Source organism: Hippopotamus amphibius, chromosome 2 (assembly GCF_030028045.1).
Source record: "Hippopotamus amphibius kiboko isolate mHipAmp2 chromosome 2, mHipAmp2.hap2, whole genome shotgun sequence".
Lineage (NCBI taxonomy): Eukaryota > Metazoa > Chordata > Mammalia > Artiodactyla > Hippopotamidae > Hippopotamus > Hippopotamus amphibius.
Genome location: NC_080187.1, coordinates 20,545,215 through 20,564,240, shown reverse-complemented (window position 1 = coordinate 20,564,240; position 19,026 = coordinate 20,545,215). Strand labels below are relative to the sequence as shown.

Genomic DNA, 19,026 nt, shown 5'->3' with positions numbered 1-19,026 from the left:
CATAGGGGAAACGGTGTGTTTGGGGGTGTATATGGGAACTCTCTGGATTATCTGTTCCATTTCTCTATAAAACTAAAACCGTCCTAAAAATAAAATCTATTTTTTAAAAAAGTGAGTGGGCATTACTTGCTCACTGAGAACATCCACAAGGAAATGGAAGATGGTTACGGTTCTAGGTCCCCATGAGGCTGTAAGAGGGCAGGGCCCTCTGCCAGGCTCCTTCACTGCTGGGTCCCCAGAGCCAAGCACTCTCCCTGGTACACAGGGAGCATTCAGGGTTTGCTGAGTGACTACACGAGCATTAGGAGGAGAACACAGGAGTACTCAGTGCCCGAGTTCTCAGCTACCCGACTCAGGTCTAAATGGTAATTATTCAGCAATTCAGACAGAGAGGTTAAGAGGGTTGGAATGGAAGGTTCTTACACAGTGGCTGATGGATAAGGCATGACGGGAACCGAGGAGACGTAGGCAAAGGCAGGAGGGGCTGGTGCTGAGGGCGCAGCAGCCAGATACCACAGTCCAGGAGGCGGCCGGGGTGGCGACCCTGCCCTCTTGCTTCTCTGCTTGGGGCTGGAGGTTGAAGGTGCGTTTCTCCTGGTGGCGGCCTTTTCTGGTGCTGTCAGGGAGGGACACCAGAGAGACACAGTCTCACCACTTGGGAAGATATAGCAGAGAACAGAGAGTCTACCCAGCCCCACCAGCCCCGTTAGAGATGGACACAGGGCCGGCCACGCTGGGAGTGCCTCACTTTGGGGAAGCCAACTCTTATCCAGTTTGCTCCATCCCAGACTGGGCAAGCTGCCACCCCAGCTAAAGGACCCCTCCCAGGGCCCCGAACTGGAATCCAGGGATGCTGGGGGAAGAGACGGAGCATCTGTCCCTACCAGAGGTGGCTAAGTCTGGGCCATCCCCCTCGGAGGAGGACCCAACTTGACCACACAGGGGACATCGCAGGGTCTCAGAGCGAGAGGGTCCCAGTGGGTCCTTGGTGACAGCATCACCTGGAAGAGGAGGCAGAGACATCAGGAGAGGATTATGTCTAAGTCATCGGACCCCCACAGGCCTCCCGCAGCACCGAGCTTCCCTCAGGGACCATAGCAGAGGAGATAAGCTGCCTGCCCTGGGTGACAACAATGTTGATGGTAACCATGGCAGTGAGAGGCGTCTCCTGAGCCAGGCCCTCTGCTCAGGGTCTTCATGCAGTAACTGATCAAATCCAACAAGCCACTGGTCTAGCTACCATCATCACTCCCCCATTTTACAGATGGGGAAACTGAGGCTCCAAGAGATTGAATAATTTGCCAAGTCCTAGAGCTGAGAAGCAGCGGTCCTCTGTCTGATCTCAAGCCTGGTTCTCCCGACTGCAGCCCTTGTACCTGTGGCCATCCTCCACAGTAACACAGGCCCATTCTCCAGGTGAGCAGCCCACAACAGCCCCCAGGTACCAGGGCGGGTCAGGGGAGGCCTACGTGAGCAGGAGGAGAGTGGGCATCCTGGTTCTCTTCCCATGCAAACCCTCAACGCCACATCCAGGAGAAGTCCAGGGTCTCTCTGCTTCTCCTTCAGGCCTCAGCTCAGCATCACTCCCTCTGGGAAGTCCTCCCATCCACTGGGCTGAGTTATGTGCCCCACCCTGTGCTCCCACATCCCAGTTCTGACCATTCTGTTTTGTCTGCTTAGCTGAGAGTTTGTTAGGGACAAGCCCCAGGGCCCAGGATGGGAAGGTGCTGAATAAATGAATGAGTGGTAGGTTTGTGGGGACCTCTAGCAAAGGCACAGCAATAAAGTGAAGAGCCAGGGCTTTAGAGTCACAAAGACCTAGGTTCAAACCCCGGCTCTACCACTTGTAAGCTGAATGTCCTTGGGCAAATTACTTAACCTCTCTGAGCCTCAGTTTCTTCACTCATAATGGGTACAGTAATAAAATGTGCAAAAGCTACTTCATAGGGTTATGAGGATTAATGTTTGTTAAACTCTTAGCATGTTGCCCTGTATATAGTAAGGGCTTAATAAATGACAGCTCCATCATTATCATCATCATTGCTTGAAAGGGCCTCAGAAACCATCTCCAAACCTTTCATTATGGATGTGGAGCCTGAGGCTCAGAGACGTTAAAGAACTTGCCTAACGTCACACAGCGTCTCAGTGGCAGAACTGGGACCAGAACCTGGTGTCCATATTCTCAGGCCACTGCTCTCTCCACTACTCATCCCCTAAACTCTTGGGTTTGGGGGAAAGGGTGAGGAGTGGAGGGAGGATGGAGGGAAGATAAGACAATCATCACTGCCAGCCCCCCTGCTTCCTCCCCACATCAGGAACCTCTGAAATCGTGTTCTCGGTTTCTCCATGTCAAGATGAAGGAGAGTGGCTTCAGGCAAAGCACCTGGAGAAACAGATGTGAGGGCAGGACACTCTAGGAGGGCTGAGACGTCTGGAAAAATCCTGTTCTCTCGTCTGTACCTTGACCCATCACGGAGCTCAGGGCAGCCCGCGTCTAGCCCAACTGCAGCCCCGCCGCCCCTCGCCCGCAAGGGCAGGAAACTGCAGCCTCACAGCCCTGGCCGCTTCTCCAGGTACCATCCCCTACCTGGATCCTCTGTCCTCGTGGGTCGGCAGTGGGGACAGGAGACTGGGCCACTGCCTCTTGGGACAGTCTTGGGCGTCAGAACACGGTACTCCTGGCCTGGGGAAGAAACCAGAACAGTGTGAGCTCTGCGTGGATGCAGAATTGAGGACGACTTAGAATAAGGATCTCTCTCCTCTTTCTCCAAATGGTTTAATAGTCTCCCTCTCAATCTTTTTCTCAAGCGCGCGCGTGCACACACACACGTGCACACACGTATATATGTGTGTAAATATGTAGATATGTAAGTGTGCATGTACAGTTACACATATACATAAAAACACATTTATTTGTCTATTTATTGTAAGCTCTTTCCAGACTCCTGTTTCATTTCAGGTCCTATTTAGGGACCAGCTGCCTAGTGCTTGACCTACAGAAGCAATCAATAAACCCAAGCTCAGCCAGGATTGGAAAGCAGGCCAGGAAGACATGACGAGCAATGACAAAGCGTGATGCTACTCCCCCAGACCCCGGCTTCCTGGTGAGGATTAGAATGGCTTGGGCATGGAGTCAGCGGTGTTTTCTCTGTGCTCCAAGTGGCTGGAAGATAGGGATAGTCACACGGTGGGTTTCATAGGCTTGTTGTGAGGACTGAATGGGGTCATACCCACAAGGTGTTCTTCCCTGCACCCGGCAGATGTCAAGTGCTCAAGGTCATCAGAAAGTTGGACAGACTCTTGGGTCTGCACCCAGCCCCGCGACCCCCTACCTCGTCCATCCCTGAGTCTCAAATAAGATCTCTGGAATGGTGCCTGATTAATTATTTTTTCTCTCTCCTCGGCCGTGCAGGGTCCCCACTTTATACTCTGAGTGTGTTGCTCTAGGGCCCCTGGATGCTGCTGCTTTCACTTCTAATCCTAGGCTTCTATCCGCTCCACTGGGAGACATCGCATCTCATTTCCTGCCTTCTCAGCATCCCTCAGCCTTCTGGATCTGAGGTTTACCGCTCTCCCTCCCAGTGGGGTATGGGTGAGAGCCACGTCTATAATTTACTTACTGTAATTTACACACTTACTATAATTGCTCATTTGTTACTGTCTTCTCCGCTATGCAGTCAGATTCATGAACGTGGGAGCCGTATCCACGTTTGTTTTAATGTTAAGCACTCTGAAGCCCTACTATGTGTCACCTCAAGCCTTACTATGTGCCAGGTACCCAGTTTGAGAGACACGAGGCCCCCCTGGGGAATCAGAACCTTAAGGCAGGCCAGGAATAAGTGATTCCGTGTTCACCCTGTCACCCAGGTCCTGCAAACATCAAGCTCTTCCTAAATCGCCTCATGACTGACCAGCTGAACGGACTTCCCCAGAACCAAGCATGGGCCCCGACAAAGGGGAGGCCTCAGAAACTGTTTGCTGAGTGAATGAATGAACAAATGTACCCAGATCCACAGAGACAACATCCCCTGATGTTTCTGTGTCAGCACTCATAAAAAAATGACAGCATTTCAATGGCCCCCTGGCTAAATGGAAGAGGCTTCTCAGGACCAAGACCACCCTGGGGACCGTGCCACCCAGCGTCCCCTCCTGGCCCACCTGTGTACTGGCCCCGGAAGGTGACCCTGCCTGGCCGTCCGGTGCTGCCCACTCCTCTCGTTCCATCCCGAGCTGCCTGTGGACGGTCCTCGGTGGTCCTGCCCCTCTCGGAGGACAGCCTGGGGGAGGTGGGCTCACATTCGGAACCTGGGGTGGAGAGAGGGGCACCAGAGGGGAAGGGGGTCGGGTCACGTAGTTCAGGGAGTGGGCGGATCACGCGTTCAGGCTCTGGGGCAGAGCTTGGATTTTAAACCCAAATCTGCCCCTTAGTAATCACAGCTGGACCCCAACCTTGTGCTAATTGCTTTGCATGCTCCGTGTCACATACCCTCACAGCAATCCCAGGAGCAGACACTATTATCACTGCACTATTAGCTATCTGTTTAACTGCACAGGGCAGGTAAACAACCTGGCCAAGGCCACACAGCTAGGGACAAGTGAGCTGGGGCCACTGACTCTAGAGTCATGTTCCTTCAGGCAAGTCCCCAGTGCTTTGGTGTCCTGATCTGCAGAACAAGGATAATACGACCCATGTTGCAGTGAAGATTAAGCAAGGTGATACACATACACAAACGACAGCACACAGCAGGTGCACAGCATACTGTGGCTGTCATTGGAAGTACGTGGTATTTCAGAGCACTACAACTACCTAAAAAAGACACCCAAAAACCTTCTCCAAGTTTCGCCTAGGGCTGTTGTTGTGGTCCTTGACCACTTAGCCAACATGCCCAGACTGCGGCCTCCAAAACTCAGTCCTGGCAGGTGGTCACTTACTCAGGGACAATCGAGGCACCTCCCGAGGCACTGAGGAGGACCTGGCTCGCCGCCTTTCTGCAGGGACAGCTTGCTCTGCACCCCCAAGCTCACCGGACAATCTCTCTGTGGATTTACTAGCGAAAGGGGGAGAGAGAGAGATGACATCACTGGATGAGGCTTTATGCAGCCTTGAAAGATGATCAGTGAGAAGGCCAACCCAGAGAAACGCTTATAACATAAGAAAAGAAGAGATGACGAAAGTCAAAAGCAAAGACTCTAGAGTCAGACTCACAGAAAATGGCTCTGAGCCTCTCTGACCCTCAGTTTCTTCATCTGTCAAATGGGGATAATAGGAGCAGAGGGGTGTTGGAAGGATTGATGAGACAATGTACATTACAAACCTTAACCTAGTGCCCTTCAACAGAAACACTCAGAAGTTAAAGATGATTTCATAATTCATCATAAGTGAATAGCTGCTGAGTGAGTAGGTAAGAGGGGAGAGTTCTGAAAATGTTCTAGATCTTCACTTGGATGGTGAGTTCAGGGATATTCACTGTATCATGCATTATTATTAACACATATGTTTAATATACTCTTTTATCCATCAAATATCACATGGTAAAAAAAACACTGAGTGAATGAAAGAGTGAGTGAATAAGCGAGAGAGGGGTGTGGCTCTGCCTGAGTCCACATGTCTGGGGAGAGCCAGAGGTCGACCAACTCGACCTTCTGCAGCTCCCACCAGGGCACAGGGGCGGAAGTTTGGGGGTCACCCACCTGCCATAATAGGAGCCCCAAGTGGCTGAGTCCCGGGCCCAGGTGGGGCGGTCAAAGTTGGACGCTGGGCGAGTTGGACTGCCCTGGGGGTTCTGGTGAAGGCTGTCCTCCAGCCGCAGACGGAGCCGGGATACCTCTTCTTGCAGCTCACGGATGGCCTGGCTGGGGTGGGGGATGGGGACAGGAAAAAGAACACATGCACAATGAACAGAGCTGCAGCCACCACTGCTGGAGTGCTGCCTGGATGCTGGGTCTTTGTCCCCTTCCAGGAGGCACAGTCCAACTCTGCTGTCAATTGATTCTCGAACTTCCTTGTGTGTCTGCTTTTCTTCCTCCGTATCTTGACACCGTGCTGAATTCATGTTCCTCCCTGCACATTCGGTCAGCAAAGCAGAACTTTCTTTGAGGTTTACCCAACCTAGTGTGCAGGGCCTCTGAGTAACTATTCTGGAACACCAGTGACAAATTCTCAAGATAGCGATGAGGTTGCAGAGCAGAGAGGACACTGGTTCAAGCTGCACTTTAAAATTTCAATTCTGACATGTCTCAGCCCCTGGCTGTCCTCCCCTTCCAACCTCTGTCTGTAGAAACCCTAACAATCCGGTCAGGCCTGGTTTCTTTCCACTCTTGCTCAGCCCCTCCCTCCCGGGTTCCCCCAAACATTTCCTACCCATCTCCCCGTTCCTGGCAGAAGATGCTTCTCTATCTACCTCTCCAACCAGACAGCGAGCCCCTGGCAGGCAAGGAGCGGGCCTCCCCATCTCACAACCCCTGAGACCTCATAGATGCTCAGAGAATGTCACTGAACTGGCTTCCAGGCTCCAAGAGGGAGCAGAATAAAGGTGTGTGAGAGGAGAGGGGACAAGGAGACACACGGTGCTTCCCATCACCAGCTGAACATGAGCAAGCTGGAAACTGCAGGGGCGCCACGTGCAAGGCTGCTGTCACCCCGAGGAAGCCCCCAAATACAGCCCAACCTGTGATTGGCAAGGTATCTCATGAGCTGCTAGCATCTCTGGAGTAACTCCTGTTTGCATTTCTCCCTGATCGGTCCCTGAATCCCTAGAGTCTCATTCTGCATGTGTCGCTGGCACCATAGCAGCCAATCCCAACCAGACACCCCTACACACGAACCCCTCTACACACAGGGCAGCAGAGTCCGGGCTGGACACGGCCATTCTCCAGGCTGATGCAAGCTCTATGTCCACTGTTTGGACCAGCGTCTGGGGTGAGGGCTCCCCTCAGGGTTAGTTCTTGCCTGGTGGCCCCCGGACTCGTGGGGGAGTGTCTCTTGGCGCTGCCTCCAGCAGACATCAGCTCTCAGACGGGTGTGCCAGAGGGAGAGGGAGACCTCTCTCTGGCGATGCCCCAGTGCTGTGTGCGTTCAAGGGCAGTTGGTTCCCCTGGCAATTCCCAGGGAAACGCTTGTTGGGGTTTCCAAGGCAAACCATGAGGGTGGTGGCTGCAGAAGAGTGAGAACTCCGGTCACCAGTTAACCCCTGAAAGGCAGGGCTGAGGCCCTGTGATGCATGCAGGACCGGGGCAGCTCTGGCTCCCTGTCCAGGCCAAAGACCGCTGAACGAGAGCCTGGGACTTGGAACACCCCCTTGGGTATCACTTGTCCTCTCTGGCTTATTTCTATCAGGATGTCAGTCTTCCTGACCTAATCCTTTAGTGACTGAGTGCCAGCTGGCACTTAAAAGTCATCTTTCCCTGCAGTTTTACTCCCCTCCTAGGTTCCCCATCTCCACATCAGCATCCAACTGGCTGGCCAGCCAGAAGTCTGAGTCATCCTAAACCTTTCTCTTTCCCTGAACACCCCGAAAGTTAACCAACTCCCAAGTCCTGTGGGCCCAATGCCTAATTATCTCTTTTCAAAGGCACCCCCCTTCCCTCCCCACTGGCCCCATAACCGCTCTCCTGGGTGAGGCAGCCTTCTCAGCAGTGCCCTGGCCTCCATGCTCACCCTCACAGTGGCCAGAGAAGTCTTTCTAAAACGTAAACCCAACCACACCACTCCCTTGCTTAAAGCCTCCCTCACTGTCCTTAGGCGAGGTTTTCTACATTCATGAATATTCAGTGAGCACCTTCTCTGAGCAAAGCCATCATCCAAACTTCTAACCACGTGTGTTTGAGACCCTCCAAGATCTTCCCCAGGTCTTGCCATCTTCCTCTTTGTTTTTGTTGTTTAACACCCACCTCATACTTGAGAATCTGGCTGTAATAAACATTTGGTGCCTAAAAGGTAGCGGGCATTCTCTCACCTCTAGGCATTTGCATATGCTCTTCCCTCTGCTAGGATACTCTTCCAGTGCTCCTCCTGCTGGTCTTAGCTGAGATACCACTTCCTCCAGGAAGCCCTCCCTGAAGCCTCTGACTGGGCTAGATGCCGCTTCTCTCTGCTCCCACAGTCCTTTGGGCCTGTGCCATCACTGTACTTATCACACTGGGGGTGCAGTTGCCTGTTTCTTGGTCCATCCTAGAAGATGGTGAGCCTTACAAGGTCAAGGACTGACTTGCCCACTATTGTATTTCCAGGGGCTAGCATATTGTAGGTAAGTAAGTATCTCATTCCTCTGTAGACAGAGGAGACTGCAAGAGTACACTTACTACACTCAGGCCTGGAAGCCAACACCACAGCCCAACAAAAGCCTGTGATTGATTATTGGCCAAAAGCAACTCAGTAGAGGAGTAAGAGGACTGACTAACCTCTTTTCCCATTTCTGTTTAACAAAGCAAGGAGGAAACCTTTTCAGTAGAAAAATGGCACATGGATTAAAAGGAAAAAATTGAAAAAAAAGTCTCTTCTCATTTCATACAATGAACACATAAACTGCAGAAAACACATCCCTGGGAAGTGCACACCTGTCTTGGAAAAGAAATGTTTGGGGCAGGGAGAGGGTCTTAGCACCAGCAAGGTGAACCTCTAGGTCATCTGCCACCCGCTGAAGAAGTGTCCTCAAAGTGTAGATCAGTGAGGTCCCACAGGAACAGCCCTGAGCTGGGAGGCAGGATGCCTGGGTCCACCTGGCTGTAGTACAGCTGCCACTGGAGGGAGACCCTGGAACCCCTCCCGCCCGTGGGCATCAGCCTCCTGTCCCTGTGATGAGCTTGCATCCTCAGTGCCCAAGTATCTGACTTACTCTCGCCCCGTCCTGGTGAGGAGGAAGGTGGAGGTGGTCTCTGTGGGTCCATGGGGTGGAGCGGCAGCTGCAGGGGCCGGGGTCGGGGGTGGGCTGATTGTCGCACGGGGGGGGAGCTGTTCAGAAATCCGCTTTCGCCCCTTGAACTCTGAGCCAGGAACCCCTAGGGAGGCAGAAAGGGGCCAAAGTGAGTTTACACAGAGAGAACCCTTGAAGTGTGAACTTGTGTGGGTGGAAGGACGGTGGGGTGAAGAGATGGGGCCCGGCTGAGGTCACAGATGAAGCTCCTGTTGAGGTCAATGACCATCAAAACAGGAAGAAGATGTGGTTTTTGCTGGGAGCTTGGGGTGCAAAGCTGGGCCTGCAGAGCTGCTTATAACTAGATTTCCCCGCACCGTCCACCATTTCGGTATCAGGTGCGAGTCTCCAGGGACTTCCCCCTGCAAAGAGCTCCCTGCTCCTTCACGTGGGCCCCCAGACTCTGTGCACCAGCAGGTTACTCTGGGACCAGCTTCCGGAGCCTCCACCTCCCTCTGAAATTAGTCACACCTTTGCCTGTGTGCATGTTTTTGGGGGAAGCATTCGAAACTTTAACTAGCCTCTCAAAGGGATGGGCGACCAGAGGTTACCAACCACTCATCGGGCCCATGCGTTCAAACAACAAGCCCTCGGAAGACTAATCAGCAGCAGATAAGGGGACAAACTGTTGATTCATGGAACAATCTAGATGAATCTTCAGAAAAGTATGCTGAGTGAAGAAGCCAATCTTAAAAGGTTATATATTATACGACTCCACTTCTATAACATTCTTGAAATGACAAGATTATAGAAATGGAGAACAGATTAGTGGTTACCAGGAGTTAAGGAGGGGGTGGATGTGTTTATAAAAGGGCAACAGGAAGGACCATGAGACGGTGGAAATGTTCTGTGTCTTGACTGAATCCACGTCAATATCTGGTTGTGACATTCCTCTATGGTTTCCCAAGATGTTATTATTGGGGAAAACTGGGGGAAGGGCACATAGGATCTCTGTGTATTATTTCTTACAACCGCATGTGATTAAAGTTTACATACAACTAAAGTTTAATTTAAAAATTTTAAATGATGAACCTTAGAAAGAGGCAAAACTAATCTGAGTGGTTACCTTTGGGAGGGTGGGAGTGACTGGGAGGGGCTTGAGGGGGGTCTGGGGTTCTAGTTGTGTTGAGTTTCTTGGTCTGCGGTCACTTCCGGAAAACTCATCAATTTATGTTCTTTCCTGTATGTTTGTTCAATTTCAGTAAAAAGTTCACATGCGTTTTTTAAAGGTAAAAAATATCACGGATTTTATAGACACAGTGTTCATGACAGTGTGTGGTGAAAAAAAGGAGGTTATTAAACATTCACGTATAATACCCCATTTCCGTTTTAAGTATTTGTAAATAAACACACACACATTGGTATAGAAAACAGCTCACAGGTTCTACACCAAAATGTCAGCAGTGATGGTTTTTAGCTTATTTTTTTTTCTTTTATTCCCTTTCATCCACCTTATCTGCAATTTCAAATTTTCCTCGAATGAACCTATATGCTATTTTGTACCTAAAAGGTAACGCAAGTTTTCTTATTGATTTTTTTAACCCATGCAATCCGGCCACCCCCAGGTTCTGGCCAACCCAGATGTATCCACTCACCCATCTCAGCCGCCAGTGCCCGCTCCACGCAGAAGCTGGGTGCCCTCTGCCGGAGAGGACTGTCCTGGCCAGATGGGGGCCTTTGGGCTCGGCTCCTGGGTGTGCTGGGCTCAGTGGCTCTTCTGGGGAGCGGAAGACCCCTGGTTTGGCGGGGGGAGGTTGCATCTTGGGGCACAGATGGAGTGAAGGACTGGGGTAACGTCCCTGGGGTGCTGGGGGACCATGGAGGGAGAGACATGTTGAGGTCACACAGAAAGAGGCCACCACCTGTGAGCCCCTCCACGTGCTACACCATGAGCTCCTGACCTTTGGGACCTGGCACCCCTGGCAGTACAGTATTTCTGAGGGTGCACCCCATTATACATGCATTTTCTTTATAAACTGCAGAACTGTACATCTGCCTACTCATATATGCAAAATTATAAAGCTCCATTTAGTTTTTAGGTCATATACAAAGAAATAAAATTTGTAATCTTTCCTTTCCATGCAGCCCAAGAGGCCTGCATCCGGCTCTGGGGGCCGTCACTCTACCTGGTGGCTCTGTCGCGCCACCCTCCCTACAGATCTTATTCATTCACCATGTCATTATCCATCTGCTCCACAAATATTTATGTCCCAGTCTGCCGATAATTGGCAGAGAGACCCTGGGCGAGTCACTTTCCCTTTCTGAACCTTCGTTCCCCTCTATCAATAAGATGGGGGCCATGAACCATCCTTGGGGGGGAATGAAGTGTGGGCTCCGAGAATGCCCAGGCCACCTGCCCCTGTTCTGAGCACACAGGCACTTTGATTCTCAGACTACCCCACGTGTGTCAACTGATGGAGTTCCCAGGGTACCTGATCTGGGAGAGCCGGTGCTCTGGGGTCTGAGTGAGGGGCGACACTCTGCTGGTTTCTGAGCCCACAAAGCCACTGTCTGTCTCGGGGGACGCCATCCAGGGCTCCTGAAAGAGACAGTGTCCCTTTAAATCTGAGGAATGTGCCCGAGGCACACTGGGAAACCCTTCCCAAGTCCTGGCCTGGGCCTCACATTCCAGAGGCTCACAGACAGGGAGGCTGGCCCAGCTCCCAGCAGCCGGGCCCAGGGTGTGAGGGTCCCGAGGGCCTCAACATGAGAACCGGGCCAACAGCAGGGACTCCACACCCCGAGAGGACCCTGAGCAAGTCTCGCGTCCCTGAGGAGTGGGAGCCAGGGCCCTTGGGAGAGATAGTGAGAGAGATACTGAGAGATTTCCTGAGCTGAGAATAGAAAGAGAAGGAGGAGGAAGCATCCCACGGCAGGAATGGGATTCTCATGTCCACACGTCTTCTGGTGTCGGCCTGGAACACCATGGTCCTACCTGACGGCAGAAATGCCCTGGCCTAATGAGCTGGCAACATAAACTTGATCAAACATTCATACCTCCAACACACCGCATCGAATGTAAGGCGCAAAGATGGCCAACAGAGCAACACGAGTGCCTGCCCTCAATGAGTTCATGGTCTAGTGCAGATTCCTTACCATGGGCTCATTAGGACTACAGGTATGTGTGTGTATGTGTGTGTGTGTGTGTGTGTGTGTGTGTGTGTGTGTACGCACGCATTTGTGTGTATTTTTTTTATGGGAGGATCCATCACAGAAGTTACATGTCCACAGTGATTTGTGATTCTTGCAATAGCTTAAAAATTGCTATTCCCATGGTACAAATGGCATGGAGTCAAAGACCCCCCTCTCCCCCACCCCAGCTGTGCTAAGCAGGCTCAGAAAGATACAGGCAATGGGCTACAAGCTCTCATAAGAGAAAGAGGAGCTCCTGGCAGAGGCGCAGGGGTGTGGGGCCCTATGACAGAGGTGGCACTGGGCATAAGCCCTGCATGCCGGGCAGGGTTGTGACCAGCAGGGGCAGGAGCAGCAGGCCTTCTGAGCCAAGGTCCAGAGGCAGGAGGCTCCAGGGGATGCAGGGAGTGGCCCTGAGGCTCGGAGCCCATGTCCCATGCAGACGCCTACCTCCAGGTGGGGCCCGCCAGCTTGGCACAGGGACTTCGGTGGAAGGTGCTCAGAGATGCCACTTCCCTCTAGGCTGGTCAGACTGCTCTGGTGGGACGCTGCGGATCTGGTGCCCCGAGGGTGGGGGGTCCTGCTCGGGCCTGAAGAAGCTGCCTCGGCTTTGCCCAGGCCCCGCAGGTGTCTGTCTCTGGCCAAAGATGCACGGACGTCTGCTGGCTTCACAGACGCCATCTGCTGCATGGTCTCCCTGGCAGGGAAGGAGAGGCACACCGCCCCTGAGCCCTGGCATGGGCTGGGCAGTCCTGTCCCAGGAGCCATGCAGTCCAGGGCACAAGCTCTGGAGTTAGGCACCCCTGCATGCCAGCCCTGGTTCTGCCACCCTCTCACTGTGTGACCTTGGGCAAGGCACCTCCCCTCTCTGAACCTCACTTCTCTCAACTGCAAAATGGGGATGCCAACAAAACCCACCCAATACACCACAGAGGAAATAGCATAGAAATAGATGCACTAAAGCATCCTTTCCCAGACTTCTGGAATTTGCCTTCCATTTTCCCTATTCCAGCCATTTCCATCAACTTCAATCTACTCAAAAAGACTTTAACTTTATGTCACTATTATAAATAGAAGACCAGTATTTTGTGTTACAAATAGAAACTAACTTTGCAAATAAATACAAGCAACATGAAAACAGTATAGTCATAGTTTAGACAGATTCTGTTGCCTAGTGAAGTCTCTGGGCCTGAGGCCTGTTTGTTTTCATTCTCTCTCTCTCTTTCTCTCTTTTTAAAAGAAGATCAAGAGAGGCACTGAAGACATAATAGCCCTGAGTCTTTCTCCTTGATGTACATGGAATGTCAGAGACTGAGAAGGAGAGTAATATTATTTAATGTCGCATCTGACCCACCGGAAATCCTGTCCCACACCCCCCAAAATCATCTCACGTGCTATCGATGGTATACGTTTCACATTTTGGAGAGACATTGAGCTACAGGTCAGGAAAGCTGTTTCTAAACTGTAAAGGGCTGTCTAGCTCATTATGACAATTTCCACCCCCTTGGTTTCGGAGCTGGTGTGGGACAGCAGGGAAGGCGCGTTAACGTACTCAAGGGGGCCCCCGTGACTTCTCTCGGCCTGTGCTGCAAGCTGCCTGGTGGGGAGCCTGGGGGCCTCTGCTTTTCCAGGAGCTGGAGCTGGCCCGTCAACTTCCAGGGTGTGGCCCTGCCCCTCCCCCTCCTCCTCCTCCTCCATCCTCAGGACTTCTGGGAGGGACTTCACACTGAGGTACCTGCAGAAGAACACAGAGGAGTGTGACTTCTGTCCAGCAGGGCCAGCACAATCCCACCACTGGGCCCGACACCCTGGCCTCACTGCTGGTGGGCACTCACCGCTCCAGGAGGCCGTGGAAATCCTGCTCCGCCCGCAGCTCCTTGTGCCTGAGTGGGGCTGGAAGGCCCGGCGGCCCATCCTCTACTTCATTGCTGGTAGCACTCAGATCCAAGTTCACGTGCAATGGGTGGGGGCCAATGCTGGTGGCGTCAGGCTGGGGCCAGCAAGGAAGAGGGGCAGAGATTCAGCAGACACCTAAGACCACTTTTTAAGGACCTACCTTATACCAGGCTCATGCTGGGTGCCCAAGAGTAAGAAATAGGTTGGGTTCGCTAAACTATCATCCTTTTATGTGCAAAAGTAGGGACTAGATCATGCGATCTTCAATCCTGGCTGCCACTGATTAAGTCCCTGCTATGAGCCAGGCACTGCACAGGCAACACTTCACAGCAGTCCCACCAGTACCGAGGTTATTACAACCCATTTTACAGACAGGTAACTGAGACTCAAGTGATTTGCCTAAAGTCACACGGAAGCAAGAGGCACAGCCAGGATTTGAACCCAGATTTCCATTTCAATATGGACACCCAGCCCCTCAAACCACCTTCACTGTGGGAGCAGGGGAGCCCCTCAAGATGATGCACTTGAGATGATCATCTCTCACGGGGTTGTGACGTGGGCTGGAAAGGATGCTGTGAAGCCCCTCCACGTACAGCCCTTATCTACTGTCGCCACCTCTGTGAATAGTCCCCAGATTCACCCAGGACTACAAGCTGGAAGCCTGGAGGTCATCATTTGCTCCTTTCCTCCCACCATCACTCCAAGTCCAGTCAACTGTATCTTCTAAACCTCTCTCAAGTCTGTACACGCCTCTCCATCAGCCCTGCCACTTCCCCGCCTCTGACCTACCTGCAAAGCCTCTTGTATCTTCTCCTGCTGAAAAAATCCAGCAGAATTTAAGACCATCCCCTTGATGTGACCCACAAACCCCTACATCCTGGGGCCCCTACCTGCCTCTCCAGCCACATCTCTTAGGCAACTGCCCCCTCCTCACTGTATATACTCTAACCACAGGGCCTTTGCACAGCCTGTTTCCCCTGCCAGATGGCTTTTTCTCTTCTGCACCTAGTAATTCCTACTCCCCTTCAGATTTCATTTAAACATGACTTCCTCAAGGAAAGTTTCTCTGACCCCTTAAGCTTAGATATGTTACCCTGTTATCTACTTTCATAGAACCCCATAATTCTCCTTCAGAGCACTGATCAAAATTATAGTTAAGTAACTATATAACTAGTTCAACTAGACAGAATACTCCATGAGGGTAGAGGCCACCTATTATTTTGGCTGTTTCCTACTGAATTCCCACCATGTGTCACGAGTCTTAGCATATGGTACAAACTTCTCAAATATGTCATGGAAAAGTTAATTAATGGAGAAAACAACAAATGAAGGAACAGTCCAACATGGTTGGGCAAAGAGGTACCTCAGGGCAGAGGGTCTGGATGGCCAGCATGGGGGCTTGTTCCAAGTGAGGGGGCAGGCCTGTTGGCTGGTGTGGGGAGGTTGTGGCTGGGGGGCTGTCCAGAGCCAAGTCTGGCCCAGCTCCCTCAGGCTCCTGCTGCTTCTGGTCCATGCAGTCCTTCAGCTCATCCAGGCGAATTCCCAGCTGGAATATTTCTGCCTCCAGTTCCCTGGAACAAGGAAACATCAGGCAGGTCTGGGAGGCTGTGCTTCAGAGCAGAGGCCCCAGAGATGCCCATGGAGGGTCCAACTGACATTATTTAGACTATGTGGAGAACAAAATCAACAAGATGAAAGTGGACTCCGCTGGGAATAAGGAGGCCTCAGTCTGAGTCCCCTTCTGCCACCAACTTGCTGTAGGACCCTGAGTAAATCCCTTCCCTCTCTGGCTGGCCTCAGTTTCCCCATTCTCCAATGAGGGGTTTCAACCCTTATCTCCAAGGTCAATTCTCATTGAGGGGAGTCCAAAAGGACATAAATCTTAGCCTTCAAGTATCCCCATCTGGACGTGTTGCTGACTGGGATAACAGTTGCTAACAGGATTCTCCCTGTTCCCCAAGGGTGTGAATTATAAAGATGAAGTGTGCCCCTCCCGGTGGGAACCCAGCGCCTGCCCACCTGTCCTCGAAGGCCTCCCTCCCCAGCACATACCTGCCAGGATCAAATCTCCCGGGGGTCCCCTCGGAGCCAGCAAGCTGCTGGGCCAGGTGCTGCTCCCTGGAGGCCTTCAGGTACTCCTCCTCCAGGGCCACGTGGGCAGCCTTTAGCTGCTGGAAGACCTGAAACCAGACAGGCCAGGAAGACTTGAGTGCCCAGCCCTTGCGGTGTCCGTCCTTGCAGACACGGTGGACAAGACAGCTTGTGGGGGGTCGGAGAGGGGGGCATGGGACCCACCCTGGGACTGTGGAGGCCTCTGGGAGGCCCCAGAGTGTCTGGAAGGCTGGGGTTGGTACCCTCTGGAGCCTGCTCACCCTGGTCAGTCTCTCTGCCATCAGACTGGTATGGCAGAGGCACAGCTCAGAGCCTTGGCACCAGCCCCAGAGGGTACCAGTCTGTCCTGGGTAGACCTTCAAGAGCCCTAAGGTTCCACGATAGTCATAGTGTCAACTATGCTATCACTACATCCCCTTAAGGACCTAGTACTTGAGAGACCTGAGATCCTCATTCTTAATTCTCAAAACTGTGGATTTTGGAACATTAGACACTCTTTTCCCAAAAGCTTATAGACAATCACGACAGATGGTATTATCATCACCATCCTTACAGAGCACTGAGGCTTTGTCTAAAGCACTTTGCACTATTCACTTAATCTTCAACATGACCCTAATGAGGGGGTAATTAATTGTCTTCATTTAAACAAAAGGAAACTCAGGCACAGAGAGGTTCCTTAAGTTGGTGAAGGTCACACAGTGAGTGAGCCCGTCGTAGAGTCAGGATGTGAACCCAGGCCCTCTAGCTCCAGAGCTCACAGTCCCAACACTTACTTGAGGCCCCCTTAGTAAACATGCTAGTAGCTAACTCATAGCCAAAACTCTGGAAGGTGGGATCATTATCCCTGGCTTCTTATCATCCTCATCTCACTCATTCTATGCTGACAACAGATTGAGGCCAAGGACAACCTAGAGCCTAGTCCCCCGTCAAGCTTGACCTTCCATCAGCTCTCAACCTCCCTGCCTATGGGGGAATCAGGAGAGGGGGAAGAAAAAGAACTGTTTTGATCTTCAAGGTCCTTGATCATCCACTCCATGAGATAATACAATCTGTATCACATATTTTGTAAGTGGAGAATGTGTGCAACATCGACACAATCACATAATACCCAGTAACATAATGTTAACAGTAGAAACTATCAAGCCAAGTGTGTTGCATTTGTCCCTCCCACCATCCCTCAGCTCCTCTCCCCACCCTGCTCTGTGCCCTGAGCATCAGCTGGGCTCCTGACCTGCTGGCTTCCCCTGGGGTCTGTCTCGGGGAGGTATCTACTAGAGGTCACAGGGTGGGAGGAGAGAGACCTGGGAGGGAACAGCTCTGGGCAGGTGCTAGGGCTTCCCTGTCCCTGGTCGGGCTGCCTGAGGCTACTGCCCACATCCCTACTAGTAGCCCCTTCACTGATGCCTAAACCCACAGCTCTGAGAGCTCCATCTGCTCCTTCTTGGCACCCTGGCTGATTCATCAGAAATCTAAATTTCATATATGACCATAGTTAGCTAGAAATACCAGAGTCCAGAAGGAAATAAGCCAATAGTGGTTAGATTAGGGGTCTCTTCTCCTGGTTTTCAAATTTGAGCAACTACTTCTATAATAAAGAAAATTTAAAAAAGAAAAGATCTTTTCCTGCTTGCTAGCAGGCAGGATAAAGAGTAAGACCCCGGACTTGGGAATCAGACAGATCTGGGCCTGGGCTGTGCCGCCTACTGGCTGTGTGGCCTTCAAGCTGCCTCTCTGGGCTTCAGTTCATCCCAGTTAAGTGGGGGTGATGACTGTAACTGCCTTGCTGGGTTATTACGATGATGAAATGAAATAATGTACACTGAGGGGTTTACCAAAGTGCCTGGCAGCATCGTTGCTTAATAAATGGTGACTATTGTGATATAACGATCATTATCATGGAAAGCTAATCAGGGGCTGTTTGTTCTAAAAGGAGACACTGTGTCTGGGATTCTCTGTCTTGAAGCAAATGAGGCTTTGGAGACTGTGCTATGGGAGACAGAGCAGTTGTCTGGCAGCTCCAAGGGCATCTCTGGAAGTGGGCAGTACCTTGAGTTGGTCCTGGGGCGTCAGCCGTCCTGCTTGTATCAGTTGTACAAAGGACTGCACCTGGGCATTGGGAAGGGAAGGAAACACACTCCATTAGTCCAGACTCCCACACGTAGCCACTATCACGCTTTGGCGTGGAGAGCTGGGTCCCACCTCGGGATGTGGGTTTTCTGACAAGCACGGAGAGGCAGGTGCCAGAAATAGGCTCCGCCACTGGCTTTGGCCATGGCAGCCTTGGGAAAAATCAAAGTGGGACCACCAGGAATTTACTGACAGCAAAGTGCACTTACACCTGTGCGTGAAACCTATGAGTCAGGATATTTACAACAGCAGGGTGGGGGTGGGGCAACAGGAAACAATCCCGACGCCCATCCCTGGAACAGTATGTAGCCATCCAGAAGAGGAGGGCACGTGTGTGTGTTCTCATGTATAAATGCCTCCAAGAACTACTTTTCAGTGTCAGATCAAGGTACAGGACAGTGCTTATAGTATGCTACCATCTGTATAAAATATAGAGAAAACAAAAAAGGAAACACACAAATACAGTTGCTTATATATTATAAACTATCTCTAGAAGGATGCAAGAGACTAAAATATTAATTGCTTCTAGGGAGGAGAACTGGGTGGTGGTGGAGTACAAAGATGGGAGGAAGGTTTTCTACTATACATATCCTCTGAACTTTGAACAAAGTGAGTTTATTGCCTACCCAGAAATATTCAAATTTGGGACATTAAAAAAGTCAAGGTACAGTATAGTGTACATACTTAAGTGACCATTTCTATAAACGCATGTGTGTGCATTAAACATTTTGCATGAAGCAGAAGGGCAGGAGGGGGAGAAAAGATTTCACTGAATATGTTCTTTGTCCCGTGTGAGGGTCTTTACCATGGGTATCTATTACCATTACAAAAATTTTTTTAATTAGGA

General features: G+C 51.4%; 1 protein-coding gene across 8 annotated transcripts in view; it reads right to left on the bottom strand.

Annotated features, from left to right (window-relative positions):
• Positions 1-19,026, bottom strand: part of AKNA (AT-hook transcription factor) — a 51,344-nt gene that overhangs the window by 4,185 nt on the left and 28,133 nt on the right. For 7 of the 8 annotated variants that reach the window (XM_057724233.1, XM_057724232.1, XM_057724231.1 and 4 more), the window contains 15 exons: positions 18,099-18,158; positions 15,993-16,120; positions 15,304-15,511; positions 13,880-14,034; positions 13,597-13,779; positions 12,495-12,741; positions 11,345-11,451; positions 10,508-10,719; positions 8,835-8,997; positions 5,692-5,853; positions 4,933-5,048; positions 4,159-4,305; positions 2,588-2,683; positions 885-1,001; positions 424-616 (listed from right to left, as the gene is read on the bottom strand). In XM_057724233.1, coding sequence (XP_057580216.1) covers positions 424-616; positions 885-1,001; positions 2,588-2,683; positions 4,159-4,305; positions 4,933-5,048; positions 5,692-5,853; positions 8,835-8,997; positions 10,508-10,719; positions 11,345-11,451; positions 12,495-12,741; positions 13,597-13,779; positions 13,880-14,034; positions 15,304-15,511; positions 15,993-16,120; positions 18,099-18,158 — 2,294 coding nt within the window. The remainder of the gene's footprint in view (positions 1-423; positions 617-884; positions 1,002-2,587; positions 2,684-4,158; positions 4,306-4,932; positions 5,049-5,691; positions 5,854-8,834; positions 8,998-10,507; positions 10,720-11,344; positions 11,452-12,494; positions 12,742-13,596; positions 13,780-13,879; positions 14,035-15,303; positions 15,512-15,992; positions 16,121-18,098; positions 18,159-19,026) is intronic. The other variant, XM_057724234.1, reaches the window with a different exon arrangement.